The sequence below is a fragment of the Miscanthus floridulus genome, chromosome 12 (assembly GCF_019320115.1).
Source record: "Miscanthus floridulus cultivar M001 chromosome 12, ASM1932011v1, whole genome shotgun sequence".
Taxonomy (NCBI): domain Eukaryota; kingdom Viridiplantae; phylum Streptophyta; class Magnoliopsida; order Poales; family Poaceae; genus Miscanthus; species Miscanthus floridulus.
The window spans coordinates 42634733-42656890 of NC_089591.1; the positions used below are offsets into that span (position 1 = coordinate 42634733).

The following is a 22158-nucleotide window of genomic DNA, read 5'->3' on the forward strand; positions in this document are numbered from 1 at the left end:
GTCGCCTCATCAGATCCTACAACAGACGTCCTTGCAGCATCACAGGCAACACCTGCCCTAGCTCAGACCCAGATCGCTTCAGCGACACTTCCTACTTCAGAGGGTCAGTCAGTTCAGAGCTCAGGGTCAGATGATGATGGCGCTTAGTTTCATCTTGCTCCACGTACTTCAGCGCCCGGCTCGTCCGCTGCAGCCCCGCCGATCGACCCTTTGGTTTTGGTGTTTGACATCAAAGGGGGAGAGGGTTCGAGTATGTAGACTCAGGGGGAGCGAGTTTTAGGGGGAGCTAGTTATCTAGTATTAGTTTATTATATACATTTGGAGTTTTATTTGTGTGATACACTATTACTTATGCATTTGTGTGTTTACTTTCATGCATACTATTATATATATGTGATAGTGTTATCTACGTGATTGTGATATATGACATGTGTGCTTTCTACTTTGTATTATTTAAATGTCATATCACTTGTGTTATGCTCATTTGCCCTTGCTTCCATGTTTATACTTCGAAGCAAATGAGCTTTGTTACTTGTACTCTTGCTTAATTCATATCCTTTGAGTACATTGTGTTGGCTTGGGTCATATAAGCTTGCCTAACTCTTTTGTTCTTATTAACAAAAACTTATATGAACCAAGCCTATCAAAAACCTCACTCTTTCACATACTCGAGGTGGTATTGTCATCAATCACCAAAAAGAGGGAGATTGAAAGCATCTAGGCCCCTAGTTGAATTTCGGTGATTAATGTCAATGCAATATTACTATGACTAACGTGTATTTTGCAGAGGCAATTAAGTTAGGTCATGGTAATGGAGATCGATTGGGCAATCGAGTTGGTCATGCCCCTACAATGGAAATCATTTCGGTTTTCAAAGGATAGACGACAAGGTTAAGGATGACTAGTTCTAAGTGTTGATTGGAGTTGGAGTGACACTTAGAGTAGTTTAGGACTTTGTTTTTCCTTTGGCCGTACTATTAAGAAGGGTATGAATGGGTAGCTTGACCTAGTTGAGTCTAGTGAGTTAGGTGTGTTGCACACTTGTTAAAACTAGCTCTAGGTAGCTCCTATGAATGCCTAAAATCTTTTGGAGCAAACTTCATTCACATATGTTCGAGAGTTGGAAGTGAATGGAGGGTCAAATGCTGACTGGACGCTGGCTCCGGTGTGACCGGACGCTGGTCGCAGGGTCCGATCAGTACATTTGATCAGCAGACTGTGTTCAGTGCGACCAGACACTGGAGAGGTCAAGTGACCGGACGCTGAGAGGCAGCGTTCGGTCGACTCCAGTAAGGTTCCAGAGAAGGGAATCTATGACCGGACGTGTCCGGTCAGTACTGACCGGACCCTGAGGGTTCAGCGTCCGATCGAGTCCAGTAAGCATCCAGTGAGGGTTTCATGCGACCGGACACGTCTGGTCCGTGGTGACCGGACCCTGCCAGCGTCCGGTTAACACATTTCCACTGGTTCATGGGTTGAACCGACTGGAGCATCCGGTCAACATGACCGGAGCGTCCGGTCACCCCGCAGAAGCTCATAACGGTTCGTTTTTCAGGCTGCCTTATAAATAGAAGCTCCACTCGTGTGTGGAGCTACTTTTGCTCATTCCAACAGCTGAGAAACACGTTTGTGAGTGCCAAGAAGAGCAAGGTCCTAGTGAGGTGATTGAGATTTGAGAATCCAAGTGAGTAGCCTCATTAGTGAATCAAGAGTAGCAAAGTGTGCATCCATCTTTTCATTAGGCTTCGCGTGGTCAAGTGAGAGTTCGTGCTTGTTACTCTTGGTGATCACCATCACCTAGATGGCTTGGTGGTGGTTGAGAGCTTGGTGATCACCCGGCGGAGCTTGTGGGTGACCCAACTCAAGTTGTGAGCGGCTTTGGGTGATTCGCCGTGACGGAGTGTCGAAGAATCAACCCGTAGAGAGCACTTGATCCTTGCGCGGATCAAGGGGGAGCTACACCCTTATGTGGGTGCTCCAACGAGGACTAGTGGGGAGTGGCGACTCTCCGATACCTCGGCAAAACATCGCCGCGTTCCTCTCTCTCTTTACTTTGAGCATTTACTTTGAGTATTTACTTTGAGCAATTCAATACTTGTCTTTACATTCTTAGAATTGCTATGCTAGAGTAAGTTTGGAATATAGGTTGCAAGTCCTTTGTGCGTTAGTTTGATAGAAACACTTTTCTAGGCACAAGGGGTTAATTGGGCTATCCGTAGGATTTGATTATTGCAAGAAAATTTAGAATTAGCCTAATTCACCCCCCCCTCTTGGGCATCTTGATCCTTTCATCCTGGATGATCACTTACAGATAAGTCTTTAGGGAGAAGAATCTGAAGCATTTAGAAAGTAGCTAAACACTCCAGCCCCCTATTTTCATGTTGCTAAAAAGTCATATTTTAATGTTTATTGCATATACCATTAGTCAAGTTATAAGATCATGATTTAATTGAGCACTAGCAAAGCTACCCATTGCACATCCCGTAGGTGACAAGGTATAAGTTCAATTCTAGGGAATTTCTATCAAGACGACACATGCAACATGAATTTAATGTATTAAAGTAAATAAAAAACAAGGATGATCCCATGCTATACTTGCCTTGAGCAAAGTACTCATGTTGATCCTGCACATCAAAGTAGTACCCTTGAGCTCTCATGAATTACTCACCGTCTATACTCGATAATCACAGCATCAAGCATCTAGAGGCAATCATGCATAGCAAACAAAAGCTATAGATTAGAACAATATACCAACAGCATAAAATCAAGATGAAAAGTTTATAAAACGAATCTACGTCTCACTACGAACACACAGACGCGAAGATCACAAAAATCGGAGCTAAAACAAAGAAGTTATGAATTAAACAATATTTCCTATGATAAAATAATAGATTAAATCAAACCTCAAATTTTAAAAGTTGAAAACCTACTTAACAGTAGTATGAACATGTATATTATGAAATTACGAACCTAACGCAAGTTGAACGGAGCAAATCAGAGTTAAAACATAGATTTTATGGCTAAAACAAATCTAGTGGCAAAACTATAAATAACTGAAAACTTATTTTAGATCCAACCGAACCAAAGTACGCTTTCAAAAGAAGAAAACAAAATCTGAAAAGACGCTAGGGACCGCGGGTTCTATAATTAAAAACCCGAGGGACCTTTTTGCAAAATGGCCAGCCGAATCGGTATCATTGAATACCGGCCGTTGGATCCCGATCTAACGAGCCAAAACCGATCAGGCGGGGAAAGATGACGCCTGCCGATCGGAAAAAACTGTCGTGGTGGCGCTATGGCTGGCTCACCAGAGTTGGAGTAGAGAGGAAGAGGTACTCCATTCTAAAATATCTTGTCGTTTTCGCTTTCTCGAGAAACAACTTTGACAAAAATATATATTAAAAAATATTAATATCTATGATACATAATTATTATCATTTGAAAAGATCCTTGAATCTAGTTTTTTAATAAATATATTTAGAGATACAAATGTTGCACGTATTTTGTATAAATCGAGTTCAACTCGCAGCACAGAAACCAAAAAGCGACAAATAATTTGAAACAGAGGAGCATAGTACTATTTTCATGTATTATAGCGGCTAATATAAAAATAATACTCTACTATATAGTCTACTAGACATGTGAATGCAAGTAGTCGTCCACGTCTTGCTTTTAAAATTTTAACAATTTCGGTGCCAGTACTGTGCTGCGTAGGCAGCTTCTGCCTTCTGCCCGCTGGTCTCGACTCGCGAGGCCGGGTCTGGGCGTCTGACACTGGCTGCGGCAGGGGGAGCTTTGAGCTTTTCCTTGCCCTTACACCCTTTCGCGGGCAGGGAAGCGCGTCGGGCAAAACAAAGAGCGCACAAGCCACATGCTTCCAAAAAAAATGAAACGCTTTTAATCAGTCTCATCTGATCCATCAAGCCTTCGTATTCTTGTTCAAATCTTAGATCGCTGACACTGTATAGTCGATCACAAGTCATAGGTCAATCACGTCGCACACGTAGCAGCAAGGAGAGGCAGGCCATGATTGTGCCATTGAAAATCCTAACCCTCCTACTATTCCTATGTACCGAGGCATAGTCATCGGTGGTGAATCAACCCGACAGCGACTGCCGCGCCAAGATCGGTGACGCGACAGACCCTGCCACGTCACCGATCAGTGCTCCGGTCGTCGCCACGTCATCCCTCTCGCCGCGCCACCATGCATAGCGCGACATAGGCATTTCGCCACGCTATGAAAATAGGCGCGTCAAAAAGTATTAGATTTGAAAATAAAAAACAAACAGTGTTAGATTTAAAATTAGTTTAAAAAAGTGTTAAAATAAAAAAAATCCCAGTTGCCAGGGACAGAAATAAAGCTGGCCGACCGGCTGGCGTGTAGGTAGGCAGCAGGGTTAGGTGTAGCCACCACCCTGACATGTGACATGCACTATGGCAGCTGGGGCGCTGTCTAGGGTTTTTACTTGGTGCGTAGTGAACGCCCCGGCTGCTTTATTCCTATTCTTGCATGCGGCCTTTTAATTTGTAGGCATGCGTGTATATATACTCTTCATCTCTTCTGCTGCATGCGGCCGTGATGTGCTGATGAAGTGATGAGCTGAGCTGCTGCTGCTTGGATGAGCGTGCAACGTGCGGCCTTGTGTGTGTGCGCGCCTATATGCTGTGTGGGACTAGGACGAGTGGACGACGACCGGATGATGGATAGATGATGGGACGGGACGGTGGCAGAGCAAGAAGCTAGCGCTATCAAACTAAGAGGCTGTCGGGACTCGCTGCCATGTCTCTATCACTGCTACTGCTAGCTCTCTGAGCGATCGTCGTCGTGCCTGCCCCGAGCACTCTTAACGTCCTGTCACTGCCAGCGCTCACCCCACGCTCGCCGCCATACGTCCTGGCGCCAAGCTCGGCGCCTGAGTAGACGACGTCGAGATGCCTGCCAAATCAACGCCACGTCAGCGTCGAGTCTAAGAGCTCAGCGTCAGAGACGCTGGTGCCGAGATATATTAGCTCAGCGCCAGCATCGATGACACCGAGCTAAGGGTCCAAATTCTGAAATCTTTCGGCCAACACTTATGAAAAACTAAAAAATTCGGCACCCACGCGCATATTCGCTCCGAATCCGGGGGTGCATGTCGACCAAACACCGTGCAAGTCACGGCTCCACCACACATCAAGATCTCCCCCGGACCCACCATGCCTAGTGTCACCACCCTCCCTCCCTGACACCGGGCCCCGCCCACCGGAATCAGCACGAGCCGCTACCTGCGCGCCTCCCCGTCCGGGCCCCCACCGGCCACCGCCGTCGCCTTCCTCGTCTTTCTTCCCCGCCGAACCATTTCGCGCCCCAACTCACGCGCGACTCGCTCCTTCTACGCGCTTCTAGAACCAACAAAGGCCCTTAACCCAGCTCAGCCCTCGCGCTCGCGCGTCCGTCAAGCCCGCCGCCGCCGGAGAATAATGGGTAGTAATAAGGAAGAGACGCCGCCGGCCGATGGAGGCGGCGGCGGCGCCTTCGCCTTCATCTCCAAGGGGTGGCGCGAGGTGCGGGACTCGGCGTCCGCCGACCTGCGCCTCATGCGCGCGCGAGCGGACTCCGTGCGCGCCCGCGCCGACCGCGAGCTCGAGCACCTCCTCGCGTCCGCGTCGGCGCTCGCGGCGGGGCCCGCGCCCCCGCTGCTGCCGTCCGTGGCCACGGGAGCGCCCATCGCGGGAGGTCGAGTTCGTGCGCAAGCGGGTCCAGCCCAAGATTCAGGAGCTCCGGAGGCACTACTCGTCGCGGGCGCTCGACGCCCGGTGGCCGGCCGCCGGCGCCGGCGCCAGCGCCAGCAGCCTCCGCATCGACCTCTCGGGGATTACGGCCGTTCGCAACGCTATTGTGGCAGAAGGGGAAGGCGGAGATAGGTGGAGGAGGATCGCGCGGCGGAAGGGGGACCAGGACGAGGAGGCGGAGGGGAGGAAGGCGTGGGAGGTGGTCCGGATGATACAGCGCGGGCTCAAGGAGTTCGAGCGCCGGAGCCTGTCCAGCGACATGTTTGCTGGATTCCGAGGCCGTGGCGAGTTTGTGGAAAAATTTAAGTTGAGCATGGTAAGTTTGAACAATAGCATTTATTTAATAGGATGGTGCACTCGTGCTTGTTCTACCACTTACATTGAAAACTTAAATGAAAGTAGTTTTAGCTAGTTGTTGTCCTAACTCAAAACTGAGGTGTGACCGACAAACACTGCTTCAGCACTTCAGCAGCAAAACTTTGGCATCCACAGCAACAAAATCTTAGGGATTTCTTCGCTAATCTTTTGACGTCAATTTATTCATAATATATTAGCATTAGCAGGCTAGCACACTGTTTATGTGGGCATTTATTTCGATATTGTAAGGTGTTTCTATAAGCATCCATCCAGATAGTATATTTAAAAAATATTATTGAAAAATCATCCTGGAGTACACTTAGCTTAGTGATCACTTTATTAGCAGAGTTCAAAAATCTTATAGGCCAACTATTTTGTTAGCAGACAAGTATTTGGTGAATTTTGTCAGCAATTGGGTCTTTAACAAAAAAGGATGCTATCGAGTTATTGAGTACACTATGCTAGAGTTGATGTCTGGTGTTGATAAAAGTATTACAGATTAATATGAATTCTTTTCCTCTTTTGCAGAAATCACTGAACAAGGACTATCAGGAATCCAAGGTAATTCCATAAGAAACAATGTATAACTGCTTGAAACATTCTGTGTGCTGCAGATATAGAACAGCTAATGATTGAATTTGGATACATTTTCCCTGTTATTACATATTCTGATGTAGCTAGATTCCATATGCATAGTTGTATATCATTTTTGCAAACTGCAAGCTTATACTAGATATACCTGCAGTACTTTGAGAACATAATTTCGTTTTGTAATGTAACCTGTTCCAGAGAATAATGATGCCATAGAAAATATTGATTCTTACTAAGCAGGGTTGACATAATTAACTTTCAAATATTGTTTGCATAAGATGTCAATGGAGCCAAAATATTTTTAGAGATAAGATGCCTTCAAATATATAGACAGTGAGTTCTTTATTTTTAGTACAAGTAGCTTTCAAGCCTTTACATAAGCAGACCTTTTCTCAGGGTTTTGATTATTAACTGATAATGCAGTTTCTTGTGCTAGTTGATCTGATTGCTTATTGTTTAGAGTGTGCTGTTCTAAACTGGTGCTGGAATATTATGCAGGAAGTTCCACCACTGCATCTAACTGAAATTCTGGCATATCTGGTTCGGCAGTCTGGGCCATTTTTAGATCAACTTGGCATACGGAGAGGTATGGATCATCATTGTTTGTTTGGACTCTCCAGTCTTGGTACTTGTTGCTGACCATCTTATTCTTACTAATGTTATGGTGCAGACGTTTGTGACAAACTAGTGGAGATGTTATACAGTAAACGAAATGGTCGGCTCATGTATCGTTCTCTTTCACAGGATAGACCCTTAGCTGAGAACATAACTGATGAGCTTGATCTAAGAATAGCTAGGGTATTAGAAAGTACTGGTTATCACACAGATGAAGGTTTTTGGAATGACCCTGCAAAGTACAAGATCTCAGACAACAGACGGCATGTTGCTATTGTCACCACAGCAAGCCTTCCATGGATGACAGGAACAGCAATCAATCCATTGTTTCGTGCTGCATATCTGGCAAGAAGTGCAAAGCAAAAGGTGACATTGGTGGTTCCATGGCTCTCTAAGTCAGATCAAGAATTGGTTTACCCAAATAACATCACCTTCAATTCGCCAGAAGAGCAAGAAACTTATATAAGGAACTGGCTGCAGGAAAGAATTGGTTTTGAAGCAAATTTTAAGATATCCTTTTATCCTGGCAAGGTAAACACGCAATCTTTGTGATCCCACTGTTTATGTTCTGATTCCTAGTATAGTATTTTGTTTTCTTCCCCTGGGATTTCATTACTCATGAGATGTTATTTCTGCAGTTCTCAAAAGAGCGCCGCAGCATTATTTCTGCTGGGGATACTTCACAGTTTATCTCCTCAAAAGAAGCTGATATAGCGATTTTAGAAGAACCGGAGCATCTCAACTGGTATCATCATGGAAAGCGTTGGACTGACAAGTTCAATCACGTCATTGGTGTAGTTCATACAAATTACCTGGAATATATCAAGAGAGAGAAAAATGGTGCTATTCAATCTTTTCTTGTTAAACATATCAATAACTGGGTGACTAGAGCATACTGCCATAAGGTATTTGTTTAGGTCAGTTTTTGTGTTAAAGTCCTGTTTGTGAGAACTCAGCTAATAATGGGTGCATGCAGGTTTTACGTCTTTCTGCTGCAACTCAAGATCTACCGAGGTCTGTTGTTTGTAACGTACATGGTGTAAATCCAAAGTTTCTTAATGTTGGTGAGAAAATAGCAGCTGATAGGGAGTGTGGACAGAAGGTCTTTTCTAAGGGAGCATATTTCCTTGGTAAGATGGTGTGGGCTAAAGGTTATAGAGAGCTGATCGATTTATTATCCAAACACAAGAACGACCTGGAAGGATTCATGATAGATGTATATGGAAATGGTGAGGACTCTGAAGCTGTCCAGAATGCTGCTAGGAAATTTGATTTGAGCATCAACTTTTTCAAGGGAAAGGACCATGCAGATGATTCACTCCATGGGTGAGGTTCTATGAAGCATTGAAGCTACTAAAAGGAGTTCACTTTCATCTTTGTCTTGTCCTATGCAGATTGTTGATACAGGTATCTGTTTTCTTCTGTTGAATTTTCAGGTATAAGGTTTTCGTCAATCCAAGTGTTAGTGATGTGCTATGCACAGCAACAGCTGAGGCCCTTGCAATGGGGAAATTTGTAGTCTGTGCAGATCATCCATCAAACGATTTTTTTAAGTCATTCCCTAACTGCTTAACATATAGAACTTCAGAGGAATTTGTTGCTCGTGTCAAAGAAGCCATGACTACTGAACCTCAACCTCTGACCCCAGAGCAACGATACAGTTTGTCATGGGAAGCAGCGACTGAGAGGTTTATGGAGTACTCAGAGCTTGACAAAGTTCTGAACAGAAATGGCCACCCTGGACGCAATGGGAAGATTAACAAAGCAAGAAAGATACCGTTACTTCCTAAATTGTCAGATGTGGTGGATGGGGGACTGGCATTTGCTCATCACTGCCTGACTGGTAACGAAATCCTCAGATTAGCGACAGGAGCAATTCCTGGTACACGCGACTATGATAAACAGCAGTGCATGGATCTGAACCTCCTGCCTCCTCAAGTTCAACACCCTGTATATGGCTGGTGATTTGAACCAGTTCACATTGAACTATGTATAGTTGAAGGATGTTTCTCCATAGGTATGTACATATTAAGTGATCCAGTTCCCGTGTACTGACAGGAGCATGAACTTTTGTAGAGTCTTGGTAATTCCTAGGGTCCATGAGGAACATGTCTTGTTGCACTCTTTGACTGTAATTATATTCCTTTTCACTCTCCAAATAGGTTAGTTATGTAGTTGAATGATCTTTCATCAGAGGTATGCGTATACAACCACTATGTAGTTCACATGATTACGAGTGCCTGTACTCTGATGGAGTCTTTTAGGGCAGTAAGGATTGTCACTTGTTTCAGTTTCCTCTGCCATAGTTTGTTCAAAAGGCTGTCTGTAGGTGTGACTAGCTGAAGCAACAATACTCAAACTGAAGATTCAGTAATGAGAGAAATTAAGACGTTGATTCGAAAAATACTTCCATTTCCTTACTAACCTATGATGCAATGAAAAATTGGAATTCTCTCGATCAAGGAAGTTGGGTATTCTTTCCATTACTTGGTATGTAACCTAACGACAGTCCTTAATCTTCAAATTTCCTGTGCCTCATGTTACAAAATTGTCTGTGTGGTTGAATGGACCCTGGCATATTTATCTTTGCTACATTTAGTTTTTGTTTCTTCTTTTTTTGTTCTGCAATTCTTTTCTGGTGCTATAGATGAAAACAGTCCAGTATACATAAGACCCATTATCTATGTCAGCTTGTACACTGGAGCCAAGGGTATGAAAGTACTAAAGGAAGCAAAAGCATTATGCTGAGTTGCTGATGTGGCCCAAGACGGGTGTATAACTGTATATTGGCAACTTAAAAGTGGAACTGATATAGGATAAACAATATGCCATCAAACACTACCAAAATAGGTTCCTCCCTAGCAGTGATGATTTTTATCTTGATTCTTTGTTGTTTTAAAGTGTTAACAATTAATTTACGATAATCTAGGGAATTGTACATGAAAGGCAAAAATGTTTAGGCTGCTCCTGACCGCAGTTTTTAGGACTCTTTAAAGTATGATGCTCACCTCTTTGATCTTTGAATAAAGCCTAGTAGCGAACATTTCAAATCATGGCAGTAAATGGTGCATAGAGAACAAACTTTGCCCATGATTTACCTCTTTGATCTTTGAGTTAGAAAGCCAAAACCCCAGCACATAATTTGAGACATATTAGTTCATAGAAATTGACTAATACACTAAAGGGCGCGTACCCAGTGCAGAGAGCTCCCACTCTGTGCGGGGTCTGGGGAAGGGTGTCAGTGGCAAGCCTTACCCTCGTCTCTACAATGCGAGGAGACTGCGACTCGAACCCGGGACCTTCTAGTCACAGGCGGTAAGACTCTACCGCTTGCACCAGGCCCGCCCTTCAAATTGACTAATACACTGCTGAAGAAAATTTCTATTGCTTTGATCTACTGTATCCTTTTCAAAAGTCTATCCTCGAAAAGTCAGTCTATTTGTTTCCTGAGCAACTTGGTGTTAGTGGTTGACAGTGCATAGTTGAATTAAGTAATCGCTTTATTATAGCCAATTTTGCACGCTATGCACTGTACCCCATAACTGATGGTTGATATGGTTATGAGTTATGACCTATTGTATCCTTTTGAAAAGTTCTATCCTCAAAAGGCAAGTTTGTATGTTTCCTGTATAACTTGGTATTTAGTGGTTGACAGTGCAAAGTTCCACTAACTAATTTCTTCTTTTGTGCAAATTTTCCATGCTTATCACTGTTGTATCCATAACTGACCTGACCATTGATAGTGAAATGCACTGGCACTTGTAAGTTGTAACGGCACATCCGCTTATTGCTTATCAGCAGGCCGTCTTCTTATTATTTCCAGCTCCTTGAAGAATTATCTAATCTTACGAAGAATTTATAGTTGGAAAGTTAGCATAAGGAAAGGGTTGATGTTGGCGAACTCTACGTGAGTTGTTATGATATCTGTTTTTGACTAGATACGTACTGCCATGCATGAGATTAATATTATACTTTGAGAATTTCACGTATATCTGTTACTTTAACATCACACCTTGGAATAATGATTCTTGGCTTACTGTTACTTTAGTACTGCTACACATTGAGAGGTAATTTATTGTTCTTCCGTTATATTTAGAAGAAGATTTTTTTTTTTCATCTGCTGAGAAAAGCTAATTGGTGTCCAACTGTGGAAGACAGTGACATTTATCATCACAATTCAGCATCATAATTACTTCTATAAAACGAAGAATTAGTCACTTGCTGTATGCACATTTAGTATTGTACTTCATACTAGCTTACTTTTATCCCATTTAGCAAAGGCTTCTGATACAGATATTCTCCATGTCAAATATAGGACATCAATAGTCAAGTCCCACCGAAGATTGTCTGCTTCTCAACTCACTACATTGATACCCACATCCTTCTGAGTGTTTTCAGGGTTTTTGAAGCGGGCAAGTCGCGCAAGGATATCAACAGATTCTGTGATTTGCTTCGTCTTCGTAACCAAGTCTGAGAGAAGAGATGCAATAACAGCAACATGCATCGCTTGCACCAGATCTGCATCCTCTGCCAATTCGTCTCTGAGGCCTTTTGCTGCTTTGATTGCTGCAGACATGTGAACGTTGGCTTGGGATGGTAGAGTCACCATCCGCATCGCTGCTGAGAGTTCTCGGAGCGCCTTGGCCGAGTGCAAGCTCATCTGACGGCATGCTGTTCGAACCTCTAAGCATAACTCCGGATGTGCTTCAGGATACTGTGAGCAGGGAAAAGGCTGTAGGTGAGTAACATGGTCCTGTAACCCATTGATCACGAAATAGATGTATCTGCAGTTACCTCAGTTCTTGTGAGGGTGATGACGTAGGAAGCAAGAGCCTCCATTGAAGAAGCGCACTGGCGAGAAAGAGCACCGAGCTTCTGGTAGTGGCTCCATGGGTGCCGGAATTTGAATTTGCCATGGCAAGGCTCCCACTTGGCAAAATTGCACTGCAGTTTTGGGAACACATGCCATTGGATCGGATTGTTACTTCTATAATTTTTGGATTAATTCAGGAGCTTAATTTGGTGCTCTGCATAAAGTGCACGCATGGTTTACAAAGTGAGGTGAGCTTACCAAAGAGTCCTCGGTGGCCTTGGAATTGAGGACGGTCTTGTACACTTGGAGAAAGGGTTTAGCTTCCAAATTCTCGAATGTAGCGTTCTCTCTGAAGCATTCAGATTCGATTCCTGCATACGTACGTGTACAGCTTTTAGTCCCAAACTCTGGTATGTTCCGAATCTTTTCCTTGCTTCGTTGACAGTAGATTTCATATATAATATAAGTGCTTTTCTCTGACTAAGACATACCCATCTTTGAAATCCTAGGTCTATGCTACTGTTTGTCATGGAACGCATGAGAATTCGATTCGTTTTACTTTACTATACATGTGGCGTAGTAGATGGTTATATACACGTGCGTGAGGCTGTAACCTTTTGGATGGAGACATGGAGCGGTAGCTATGTACCTTCAAAGAACTCGGCCAGCTTGTTGAGGTTTCCGATGGCGAGCTTGTGGAGGTCCTCCCCGGCCCAGACCGGGAAGACGAAGATGGTGGTGCAGAGGCAGGTGGCGACGCCGACGACGATGGTGGAGAAGCGCTGGTGCGCGAGCCGGATGAGCTCGTCCACGCGGTAGCTCGACACGGCCACCAGGCTGAAGGTGAGGATGAAGATGGTCACGCCGTAGTCGTACCTCGCCTTCACCTCCGGGATGAACCGCGAGAAGGTCGCCGCCGACGCTGCAAGTGCATGCATGCAACACCATGGCCGGCTGGCAGGTAAGCAAATAATAAAGCCCTTGTTTGATGCTGTCGTGATTATTGTCTTGTCAAGAAATTAAGGAAGTGCACGCCAGGCGTTTTTGCTTCGCACGGCAAACGTGCATGCACGCGGTGTGGTAAAAATGGTCATATACAGACACGGCAGGGTAACAAACGTGCATGGACACAAAACGTAACGTACGTACATAGTAAGAAGACGAAGATGGCGAGCAGCACGGGCTCTGCCTTGTCGCCACACAGGTAGGCCACCTTGTGAGCCCCGACGGCGATGAAGCCGGCGACCAGCGTCCCGAACGCTCTGTTCAGGCCTTTGCACAGCGTGCCACCTGTCACATAAACACCACCCGCACCAACTCATCACATAGCATGCATATATATATGTTTGTGGTGTGAATTAATTGTTGATAGCTCGCTTGTACGGGAAACGGCTTACGCGGTTTATTAGCTAGCTGCTGCTATGAAACACCGTACGTACCAAGGCGTGCGTGTATATACGTACCGACGGTGTACTCCATGACGACGACGGTGGTGAGCACGGCCCACATGGTGGAGACCCCCCAGTTGTTGAACAGCGGCCTGACGTAGTAGAGCACGGACACCAGCGTGAGGGCCAGGCCGACCTTGAACGAGTGCGCCACCCGCCGGGGGTCGTCCCTCGCGATCCTGCCCAGCTTGCGGGCGAACCCAACGACCTTGCCCCGGAGCATGCCCGCCGCCGAGCAGAGCAGCTCCCAGCACCGCGCCAGCCGGAAACCGCCGCCGCCAGCTCCATTGGCACCGCTCTCCATCTGATCAATCTCCATGACGCTCGATCGGCCGGCTCTCGATCGACCAAGCTAAGACGACTCTACTCTCTCGCGGAACGGCGGCGGTATAGCTAGCTTGGTGAATCTGCAGAGAGCACACAGTGGGTAGGCTACTAGCTGTGGTGCCCCGCGTGGTATGTCCGAGCATGCGGTGCTATGTCTCGAGGCGCCGGGAGGGCTTATATAAGCGGAAGGGAGGATCGGAGGAGATCAACGCGCCAGCCGGCAGCGGCTAGCTTGGGGATAACGGGGCACCGCAACCGCAATACGGCAGCCAAAAGCGTGCCTGCCGTGGCCGCCTTTTCTCTGGGGAATCTTGACTTGCGTCCTCGCGCGTTCTCTTTCGTGTCTCAATCCCCTCTCGCTGTTGCCTTGCTTGTTTCTCGCCAACACCGGCCTTGAGCGTGCGTGGTTGCTCTTACCCTGTAAGTGCAAATGCAAACTCGAAGGCGGCCTGTCTCTGGTTCAGGTCTGTGGTGCGTGTCTCTCCCTGTCGACGAAGACGCATGATTCACCGATTGTCCTTGTGCAGTGGCAGGCCTGAAACACGGCGAGATTGTGCAGGTGAAGAAATAGTTTAGCAACACAATCGATCTCTGCCTTTTGACCTGTGTACACATGTCTGCACTCGGGATACTGGTCGGACGAGGTAGAATGCATCTTGGTCTTGCCTTTCAGCGGCGCCGCACGCACACGCATGACTGCACCTATATACGATACGATGACTCAATTGTATGATCTGTACGGAGTAGTGGTACGTCTCTGTATAGATGATGCATGCGACATCGTCCACCCTCTGACTTCTCATGAACCGACAGACTAAAGGTGATGAGCGGCGCCCAAAGTTTTTCTTTGATTAAAAAAACATCTCTTTTAGCACTTGTGACATGTAGAAGCATTTCGGTGCGACATTTTTTAATTAAAAAAACACGCCGAAAGAAAAAGGGTGAGGTAATGGCTTTGTTGTACGCATGCCTCTATACTGCTACTAGCTATCGAGACGTCGCCTGACTTATCAATCAACCTCTCTTTCTGGATTTTAGGTAGACCTCAACTATAGCTTATCGCATTGAATTTATTAAAATTCCTTTTCTTTTATAGCTGTCGCATTAAAACTTTAGTCCAAGCACGCACTTCTATTCTCCTGACACGCCAAAATTTATGAACACTGCTAAATGCATTTAGACTAGACATGGTAGTGGACACCGACTCGATGGGTTTTGCCAACCCAAACCCATGCATGCCCAAGAACACAAAAAATGTGTCTGTTAAAAAACCTATGACACGCTCCGGGTTTAGTTTTGTGCATCGATCCATGCCCACTCGGGTCATGGGTACCCAATGAATCGTCCGTGTCCACAACGCAAGCACGTCACGTCACCACCAATAAGCAGATACTTGTATAATACATATTCATAATTATCATAACCATATATACATATTACATAGTACAATGAAAAAAAAACATAAATGAGAAATCACATTTCACCAATCATACAACATCCGACCACCATAGTTCATATATATATATATATATATATATATATATATATATATATATATATATATATATATATATATATATATATATATATATATATATATATATATATATATAGTCAGGACCTTAGTCAACGCGTGATCTAAATACGTGCCACTGCCACCGTAGTATGGCTGGATGCATGAGGAGGGAAGAAGTGAGCTAAGCTAAGGTTTGGAATGGAAAGACCGTCTTATATACATCTCTAAATGGATCAATCTAGTTGAAAAAATTAGAGTATCGTGGACCAAAATGAGCTACTCTTCTATGATAGACCAGGTTTAAAAAAACTATAGGTTTACAGGTTTGCGTACTATACCCTCAGATCCACACCCACAAATCGACTTGGTTTGGCTTTTTGTCTATTAAAAACCTATGGGTAGAGACATTAGTCCATATCCTTGCTCTAATAGGGTAAAATGGGTTTCGTGTATATACCTGTTGACATCTCTAATTTTGACAAACGAATCCATCGTCTGCTGGTCATTGTACTTCAATCCGTCAAACTCTTTCTCCGGGTTGTGCTTCTGCTCCCGGCCAAAACCTCTCCATCAGTCTGTGCAGTCCACGTCCAGTCGTCCACTGTCTACCACTACAGTCCCTCTCTTCGTGCACGTAATCGCCCCTGCATTGCACAACATGGGCAACCTGTCACAGTCTCAGGTGCAAGCCCATTCAGCTGTCGCTATAGCTTCCTGGTGCAGCAAGAATCGCTCCAGGTGAGCCGATGCGGCACCCTGTTGCAGTGAAGTAAAAACCTTTGCGCGTGGGGGACGTGGAAATTCTGCCCTCAGGGGCACATGCGTCCGTTAGATCTTGTTTAGAAAGTTAATTCGGCCCCGCAGGGCATGTGCTCCCAAGCATGCATCCGTTGGATCAGCTACCTCGAGATATGTGCTAATTTTACCTCCAGCTGCAATGAAGGTGGTAGACGTATATACTGTGGGTCCACACAAACGTGATATGCCCTGCCTGGCTCCCATTTGCTTTTTGTTTCCTCTGCCTTCGGTCCCCAACGGGGCGGCAGCCAACAGGGGCTCCGTCGCCGGTTCTGACAACGCCGCCTCCAGCTTGTCGGCACGCCGCAGCAGCCACCTCCAGCTCGCAGCCAAGCCGCATTCATCACTCTGCGCCGCAGCATCAGCACACGGCGGCGTCTCCCACGGTGACCTAGAGGAGTCGCTCCGTCGCACGGCGCCTGGACTGGCAAGCGCCATGGAGCCAACAAGGCGCCGCATCGCCGACATTCGCTCCGAACGCACCGGCGCCTGGCCTGAATCTCCTGGTTTTGATTGAGCCCGCGTGTTTAGTTCCCAAGATTTCCCAAAAATGACGGTAGCCATGAAGTTGCTTAAAAAGTGTACACTGTAATTTTTCATGGGACGTTTAGTTCCCAAAATCTAAAAAAGTATTGTACAACATTTAATGAACTGCATTTAATGAACTGCATGCAGCTTATTAATAGCATGCATGCATGACATTGCATGCAAGTAAAGTATGCTTTTACATCCAACCAGGCATTCTCAACAAGCCAGGAGTCATTGCATATGTCCTGATGCCTCCACAACAGCACAACAATCAACACGTATGTTCAGTAAACCAACAATTGTTGTTAAACAAATCAAATGGCCAATGTTCTTGCAGCAATGTTTCTCGGACAAAAAAAAATACAATTACACAGTCAAAAAAATTTACAGTTACACAGTCGCCTCAAAAAGATGACCAAATCATGTTCGATTAGCCAAACCGATTGCGACGGATTCCCGAAATGCATTCATAAGCTCGGAATCAGAACTACTGCTTGAAGGAATAGTTTCCGGCTGATCGGCATAGGCTTCTACCGGCACATAGTTGTCATCCCGGTCACACCGAGCAAAATGTCGATCCCCTATGCCACTCACCCTTATGAAGTTATGCAGGGCACAACATGCAATAATGATTTGACTTTGTATATGGGGGGCATAACTAGGGACTTCTTTCATCATCCACCACTTCATTTTCAACACTCCAAATGACCTTTCTATGACATTCCTAAGTGACGAATGTGCATAATTGAAGATCTCAGTTTTACCTTGGGGTTCTGGTGCCTCTCGGTACTCCTGCAGGTGGTACTTTGTTCCCTTGTACGGTGCAAGATAACCTGGTTGGTTAGAGTACCCCGAGTCCACAAGGTAATATTTGTCTATACCATCCAAACAATAGTTAGTATCATGAACTTGAACTAGTATGCACAAAAGTAGAACCAACTAATTGTATACCTGTTGGTGGATGTGGAAACACGTTGGTGTATGTTGTTGTCGCATCATTGAAGACCCTCATGTCATGCACTGAACCCGGCCAACCAGCTAGGACGAATGTAAATCGCATATCGAAGTCACACAGCCAAGACATTCTGTGTTATCGTCCTCTTGCGGCACATGTGCTGCACAAACTTATCACTAGGCACCACACAAGGGACATGAGTCCCGTCTATCGCCCCTATACAGTCCTTGAAGTAGGGATAGAACCTAGGATTTCTTAGCCTATCATGTATAGTGCTGAAATTTGGGTCATTAGGCCTAATGATGTCAGCAGCAAGCTTGACAACAGACTTCAACACCCTGTGAAACATGCTATGCACAGTCCCTAGTGACCTCTCAAACCCGTCCTCCGCTTGCCTAACAGATTGTGGAGTCCCCACCATCCACAGAAACATCCCAAGAGCCTCAATAGATGCTGATTTGCTATTAGATTTCAGCCCATATGATTCTACCAAAAGATCATGCAGACTGTGGAACATATCAGGACTTATTCTGAACATGTTATAACAGGCTTTCCTATTTCCTAGTTTACTATGTACCCATTCCAAACCAGTAATGACTGGCTGTCTATACTCTGACCTTGACAAGTGCTTGTCAATGTGGTAGGCATACTGGTACATACCGTACAGGAAAGCATCGTCATCATCCTCCGCCTCCATCCAGTCACTGATGAACTCGTCGAAATCATTCTCATAACAAGCTTGCCTCGATGACATTAGTCCCATCACTATTGATTGGACATCCTCCTGTCAAAATGAAAAACAGTTTCAATCAGTTTTCAACATCAACTAGGCAACATTAGCATGCATCCCTATTCGAACTGACTGATGCCAGTTACTCAAACTCATGCACTACAAACATCAACAGATAATAGCCATATCCAGTCATACTACAATTAAGCAGTTCAAGTGTTCGACATGACATACTTAGGTCAATGACAAATGACACCCACCACACCTCACATAGTTCAAATGACATAACTTATTAACTACGTAGACAGCTTAAGAAAATAAAGTCTAGGGGAGGACCCTGATATATTGCTTAATCACCAGCATCCTTCCTTGGGGCGAGGAGCTTATGAAGAAGTTCATCACAGGCTCACTCTGCACGATCTTGAGCACGGCCATCCACTCAGCTGGGGTCTCTTCAGTTGCACCACACTGTCTTGCCAATTGTAGCACTAGTTCAACCTTCCTCTCTAGCGTCTTGCTGTGGTCCTCAATTTTTTGGTTCCTCTCTTGCCACATGGCTGTCATCCTCTCAAGCCTCTGCCTTGAAATATCATTATGTTCCTTCATGTGACCATCCATGGTCCTGACAGCGGGGCTCTTGGACCTCTTGCTCGGGCTGGAGGCAGTTGTGCTGGTGCTGCTTGCCCTCTTAGTGCCGACACTAAGTGGCGTAAGTTGGTCGTCGTGCTCATCATTGGAGTTGTCATCCGAACTTTCCACGTCAACTGTATTGCTTTGTGTAGGACAGAACGAAGTTGAGCCATCAACAGCGTTGCCGGCGAACATCCGGTCCAAATCGTCCAAGTACGGAGGCCACCCGTCCTTAAGCTTCTTCCACTCAGGGTGTCCCTGAAAAACTGGTATAGGTGAATCATGGAATATTAACATTTTAACAGTAAATGATTCAACATAAGATTGCTTACATACCACCGTACGAGATTTCCACCAAGCATCAGTAGCAAGGATGGAGCCATCGTCTCTCCTGCCTAAGCCAGTGCCTTTCCGGAGGTCATTTATAAAATGCCATAAATGCCTGAGCTGGCGTAACTTACTTTTGAACTGGTCCTTGTCATGAACCAAGGTTGTCGCTGCATAATACCTTGCAATCAGATCTCTCCACCCTGACTTGTTCATGCAGCCGCAGACACAGTTGCCACTATCAATTTGGTGGCACCAGATTTGGCAAAACTTGCTTATATTGGGCTCAGACCAGTTTCCCCTATCGTTCCTAGCCTAAACGATTTGATAAGACATGATTTCACACCGACGAACAGGCAATGATGGGGCGAACAGAAAATGATTCTAACACAACAGTATACATGAGCAATGCAAGATAGAAGATGGGTGAGGAAAACTATCGGGATGTGACCCATGGGGGTAGCATGCATTGGGTTCACGATGTCGTCGTCCACGTGTGGGAAAGCCCCGCGACGCCGGTGACGGTGGCCCCTTCCTCCACCCTCGACGGCTAAGGCAGAGGCGTGGCCACGATGGACGCACGACACGTGGTCGCCTCCTACAGCTTCTGATGTGGCGCGCCCTCCCGTGCCGTCACCGCCTTCTCCAAAGCGGGCGCTGCGAGGCTGCTCGTAGGTGAGGTTCCGCCGCCGAGGAACACAGACGGGAGGCGGTCCCATCTGGCTACCACCAGGGTCGGACCGAAGGTCGGCGTCGTAGCCGTCCATGCCAGCCCATCCCGCGCCGTCGTTGAGGTCTAGGGAATCCAGGCCCCAGCGGGGAGGGTTGACGCCGCTGGACCCCGTGTACGGTGGCGGCAGGTCGGTGAAGCCCTCGTACAACGACGATCCCAAAAGCGGGTTCGCCCCCGCCAGGAAGTCCCGCGTGCCGTCGTTGCTGCCGGAGCCGCCGTCGAAGTTCACGTTGCCGCCTCCGTTGAAGCCGTCATCATCGAAGCCGTCCATCTACGAAGCCGTGGCCGTGCAGCGACTAGATCCGGGCACGCCACGCGTAGATCTACTGGCCGGGCTGGTGGATCTAGGCGGGCGCGTGCGCTAGCTGAGGCGGCGAGCGGCGGGGCCACCGAGGGGAGAGGCGTGCGGGGGAGAGCGGGGCTAGGGTTGACGAATGCGCGAATGGGGGGGTGCTACCTGCCGACGCAGTGTGGGACGCGGTTTTGCGGCTGCTGTTGGGCCTCAGGCCGGAAAACGTACGCGGGCCGCTTTTCACCCCCCGTTTAGTTCCAAAATCCAAAATCTGGCCCAATTTCGAAATTTCGTTCCCCAACTAAACACGGGCTGAATCTCCTGGCCTGAATCCTTTTCCCTACTGCTCTCGCTCAGATCCGCCCAGAAAATTGAATGACAATGGTGCTATTATTGATGACTAATTTTTTGCCTGCGTTCAACCCAATTAGGAGAAGGCCTGCTCACCATCTAAAAAAATCATCCTTAACACTAATCTGTGAAATCAAACTTTTACAAATTGTAATGAGGCAGGTTAATCTGTATAGAAAAATAAAAATAAAGATATACAGGATAATATGATAAAAAAAACAAACCTAACAGCAGATAAGAACAAAAGCTCCTAGCAGCGATTGAAAACAGAGGCCTCATTAACATTTGCACTGTAGACATGTAATTAAGTCATCGAGCATAACATTCGGCCAAATGTAATACCTAAAACATGTGTTCAAAAAAGCAAATCAAACATTTACAAATTGTAATGATGCAGTAAAATACTAGGCAATCAAAATATTATTTTTTTAAAAAAAATTGTAAAGTTCATCTTGTAGAAAAAAAATCAATATTAACCTAAGCCAAAGAAGCAGATCCTAGGATTTCAATCAAGAAACATAAAGGAACTAACTTTTTTCTGAGAGTAAGAGCAAAACAATCCAACATAAAAATTAAATCTGTGAAGAACAAATACCGGATCCGAAGATGTAGATATGAAATCCCAGGTAAAAAAACATGGAGAGAGAGATGAGCAGCGTCAGGGAGAGAGACGAGAGAGAGGAGGCGGTGGGGAGAGAGACGGAGGAGGAGAGAGAGGAGCGACCGCTGCGGCAATGGGATAGGAAAGGTGAGCTTCAGATCGGTGTTAGATTGAAATACGGTGCGCTAGAAAATCTTTTTAAAAAAATACGTGTTGTATACCAAATGTACCGTGTAAAGACAGACACAGATGCCAAAACGAGATTTAACTGACGCATGCGTAGGGGCATGTGCCCCTGAGGGCAGAATTTCCGAGTCCACATGTGCACTCATGGGGAGCAGCTGACTCAGGCCTCGTTTAGGCGTAGGAAGTTGGAATTTAAGGGTACTGTAGTATTTTTGTTTTTATTTGGTAATTAGTATTCAATTATGGACTAATTAGACTTAAAACGTTCGTCTCGTAATTTCCCATCAAATTGTGCAATTAGTTTTTTTTCGTCTACATTTAATGCTCCATGCATGAGCCGTAAACATTCAATGTGACATGTACTATAATACTTTTTAAGAATTTAGGGTAAAACTAAACAAGACCTCAGACAAGCGCACAGAGCGAGAGCCGTCTGGAGCCTGCCTGCCGCCGAGCGGTTCAGGGAACAGCAAAGGTACATGTTCCCAAAAAACAAAAACAAAAAAGGTACATGCATGAGCTCCACCACCATTTGCTTCAACCTGTCGTCTACTTCTCGCCTCTCCTGTCGCCTCAGTAATATTCTCC

The 22158-nt window shown here is 45.8% G+C and overlaps 2 protein-coding genes and 1 pseudogene across 2 annotated transcripts; 1 reads left to right on the forward strand and 2 right to left on the reverse strand.

The window, feature by feature from the left end:
- The first annotated feature begins 5205 nt into the window (after positions 1-5205).
- Positions 5206-9736, forward strand: LOC136497112 (digalactosyldiacylglycerol synthase 1, chloroplastic-like). Its single transcript, XM_066492896.1, is given in 8 exon segments — positions 5206-5712; positions 5714-6088; positions 6658-6690; positions 7219-7306; positions 7391-7866; positions 7974-8240; positions 8312-8661; positions 8772-9736. Coding segments are annotated over 8 exon segments (2370 nt in total). The 5' UTR covers positions 5206-5460; the 3' UTR covers positions 9301-9736.
- A 1754-nt stretch (positions 9737-11490) lies between these two features.
- Positions 11491-13915, reverse strand: LOC136497113 (aluminum-activated malate transporter 1-like). Its single transcript, XM_066492897.1, has 6 exons — positions 13612-13915; positions 13298-13438; positions 12798-13070; positions 12407-12519; positions 12130-12279; positions 11491-12049 (listed from the first exon to the last, which is right to left on the reverse strand). Exons 1-6 carry the CDS (start codon positions 13913-13915, stop codon positions 11690-11692), a joined length of 1341 nt encoding a protein of 446 aa, XP_066348994.1. The 3' UTR covers positions 11491-11689.
- Positions 13916-17185: 3270 nt separating this feature from the next.
- Positions 17186-20411, reverse strand: LOC136495776 (uncharacterized; annotated as a pseudogene).
- Between the last annotated feature and the right edge of the window lie 1747 nt (positions 20412-22158).

Bases quoted from the DNA above. Each gene is read 5' to 3' on its own strand.
- LOC136497113 (XM_066492897.1), bottom strand. From the start codon at position 13,915: ATGGAGATTGATCAGATGGAGAGCGGTGCCAATGGAGCTGGCGGCGGC. The intron at 13,439-13,611 runs GTACGTATATAC...TTTATGTGACAG, and splicing joins CGTCATGGAGTACACCGTCG to GTGGCACGCTGTGCAAAGGC. The intron at 12,520-12,797 runs GTACATAGCTAC...GTACGTATGCAG, and splicing joins GCTGGCCGAGTTCTTTGAAG to GAATCGAATCTGAATGCTTC.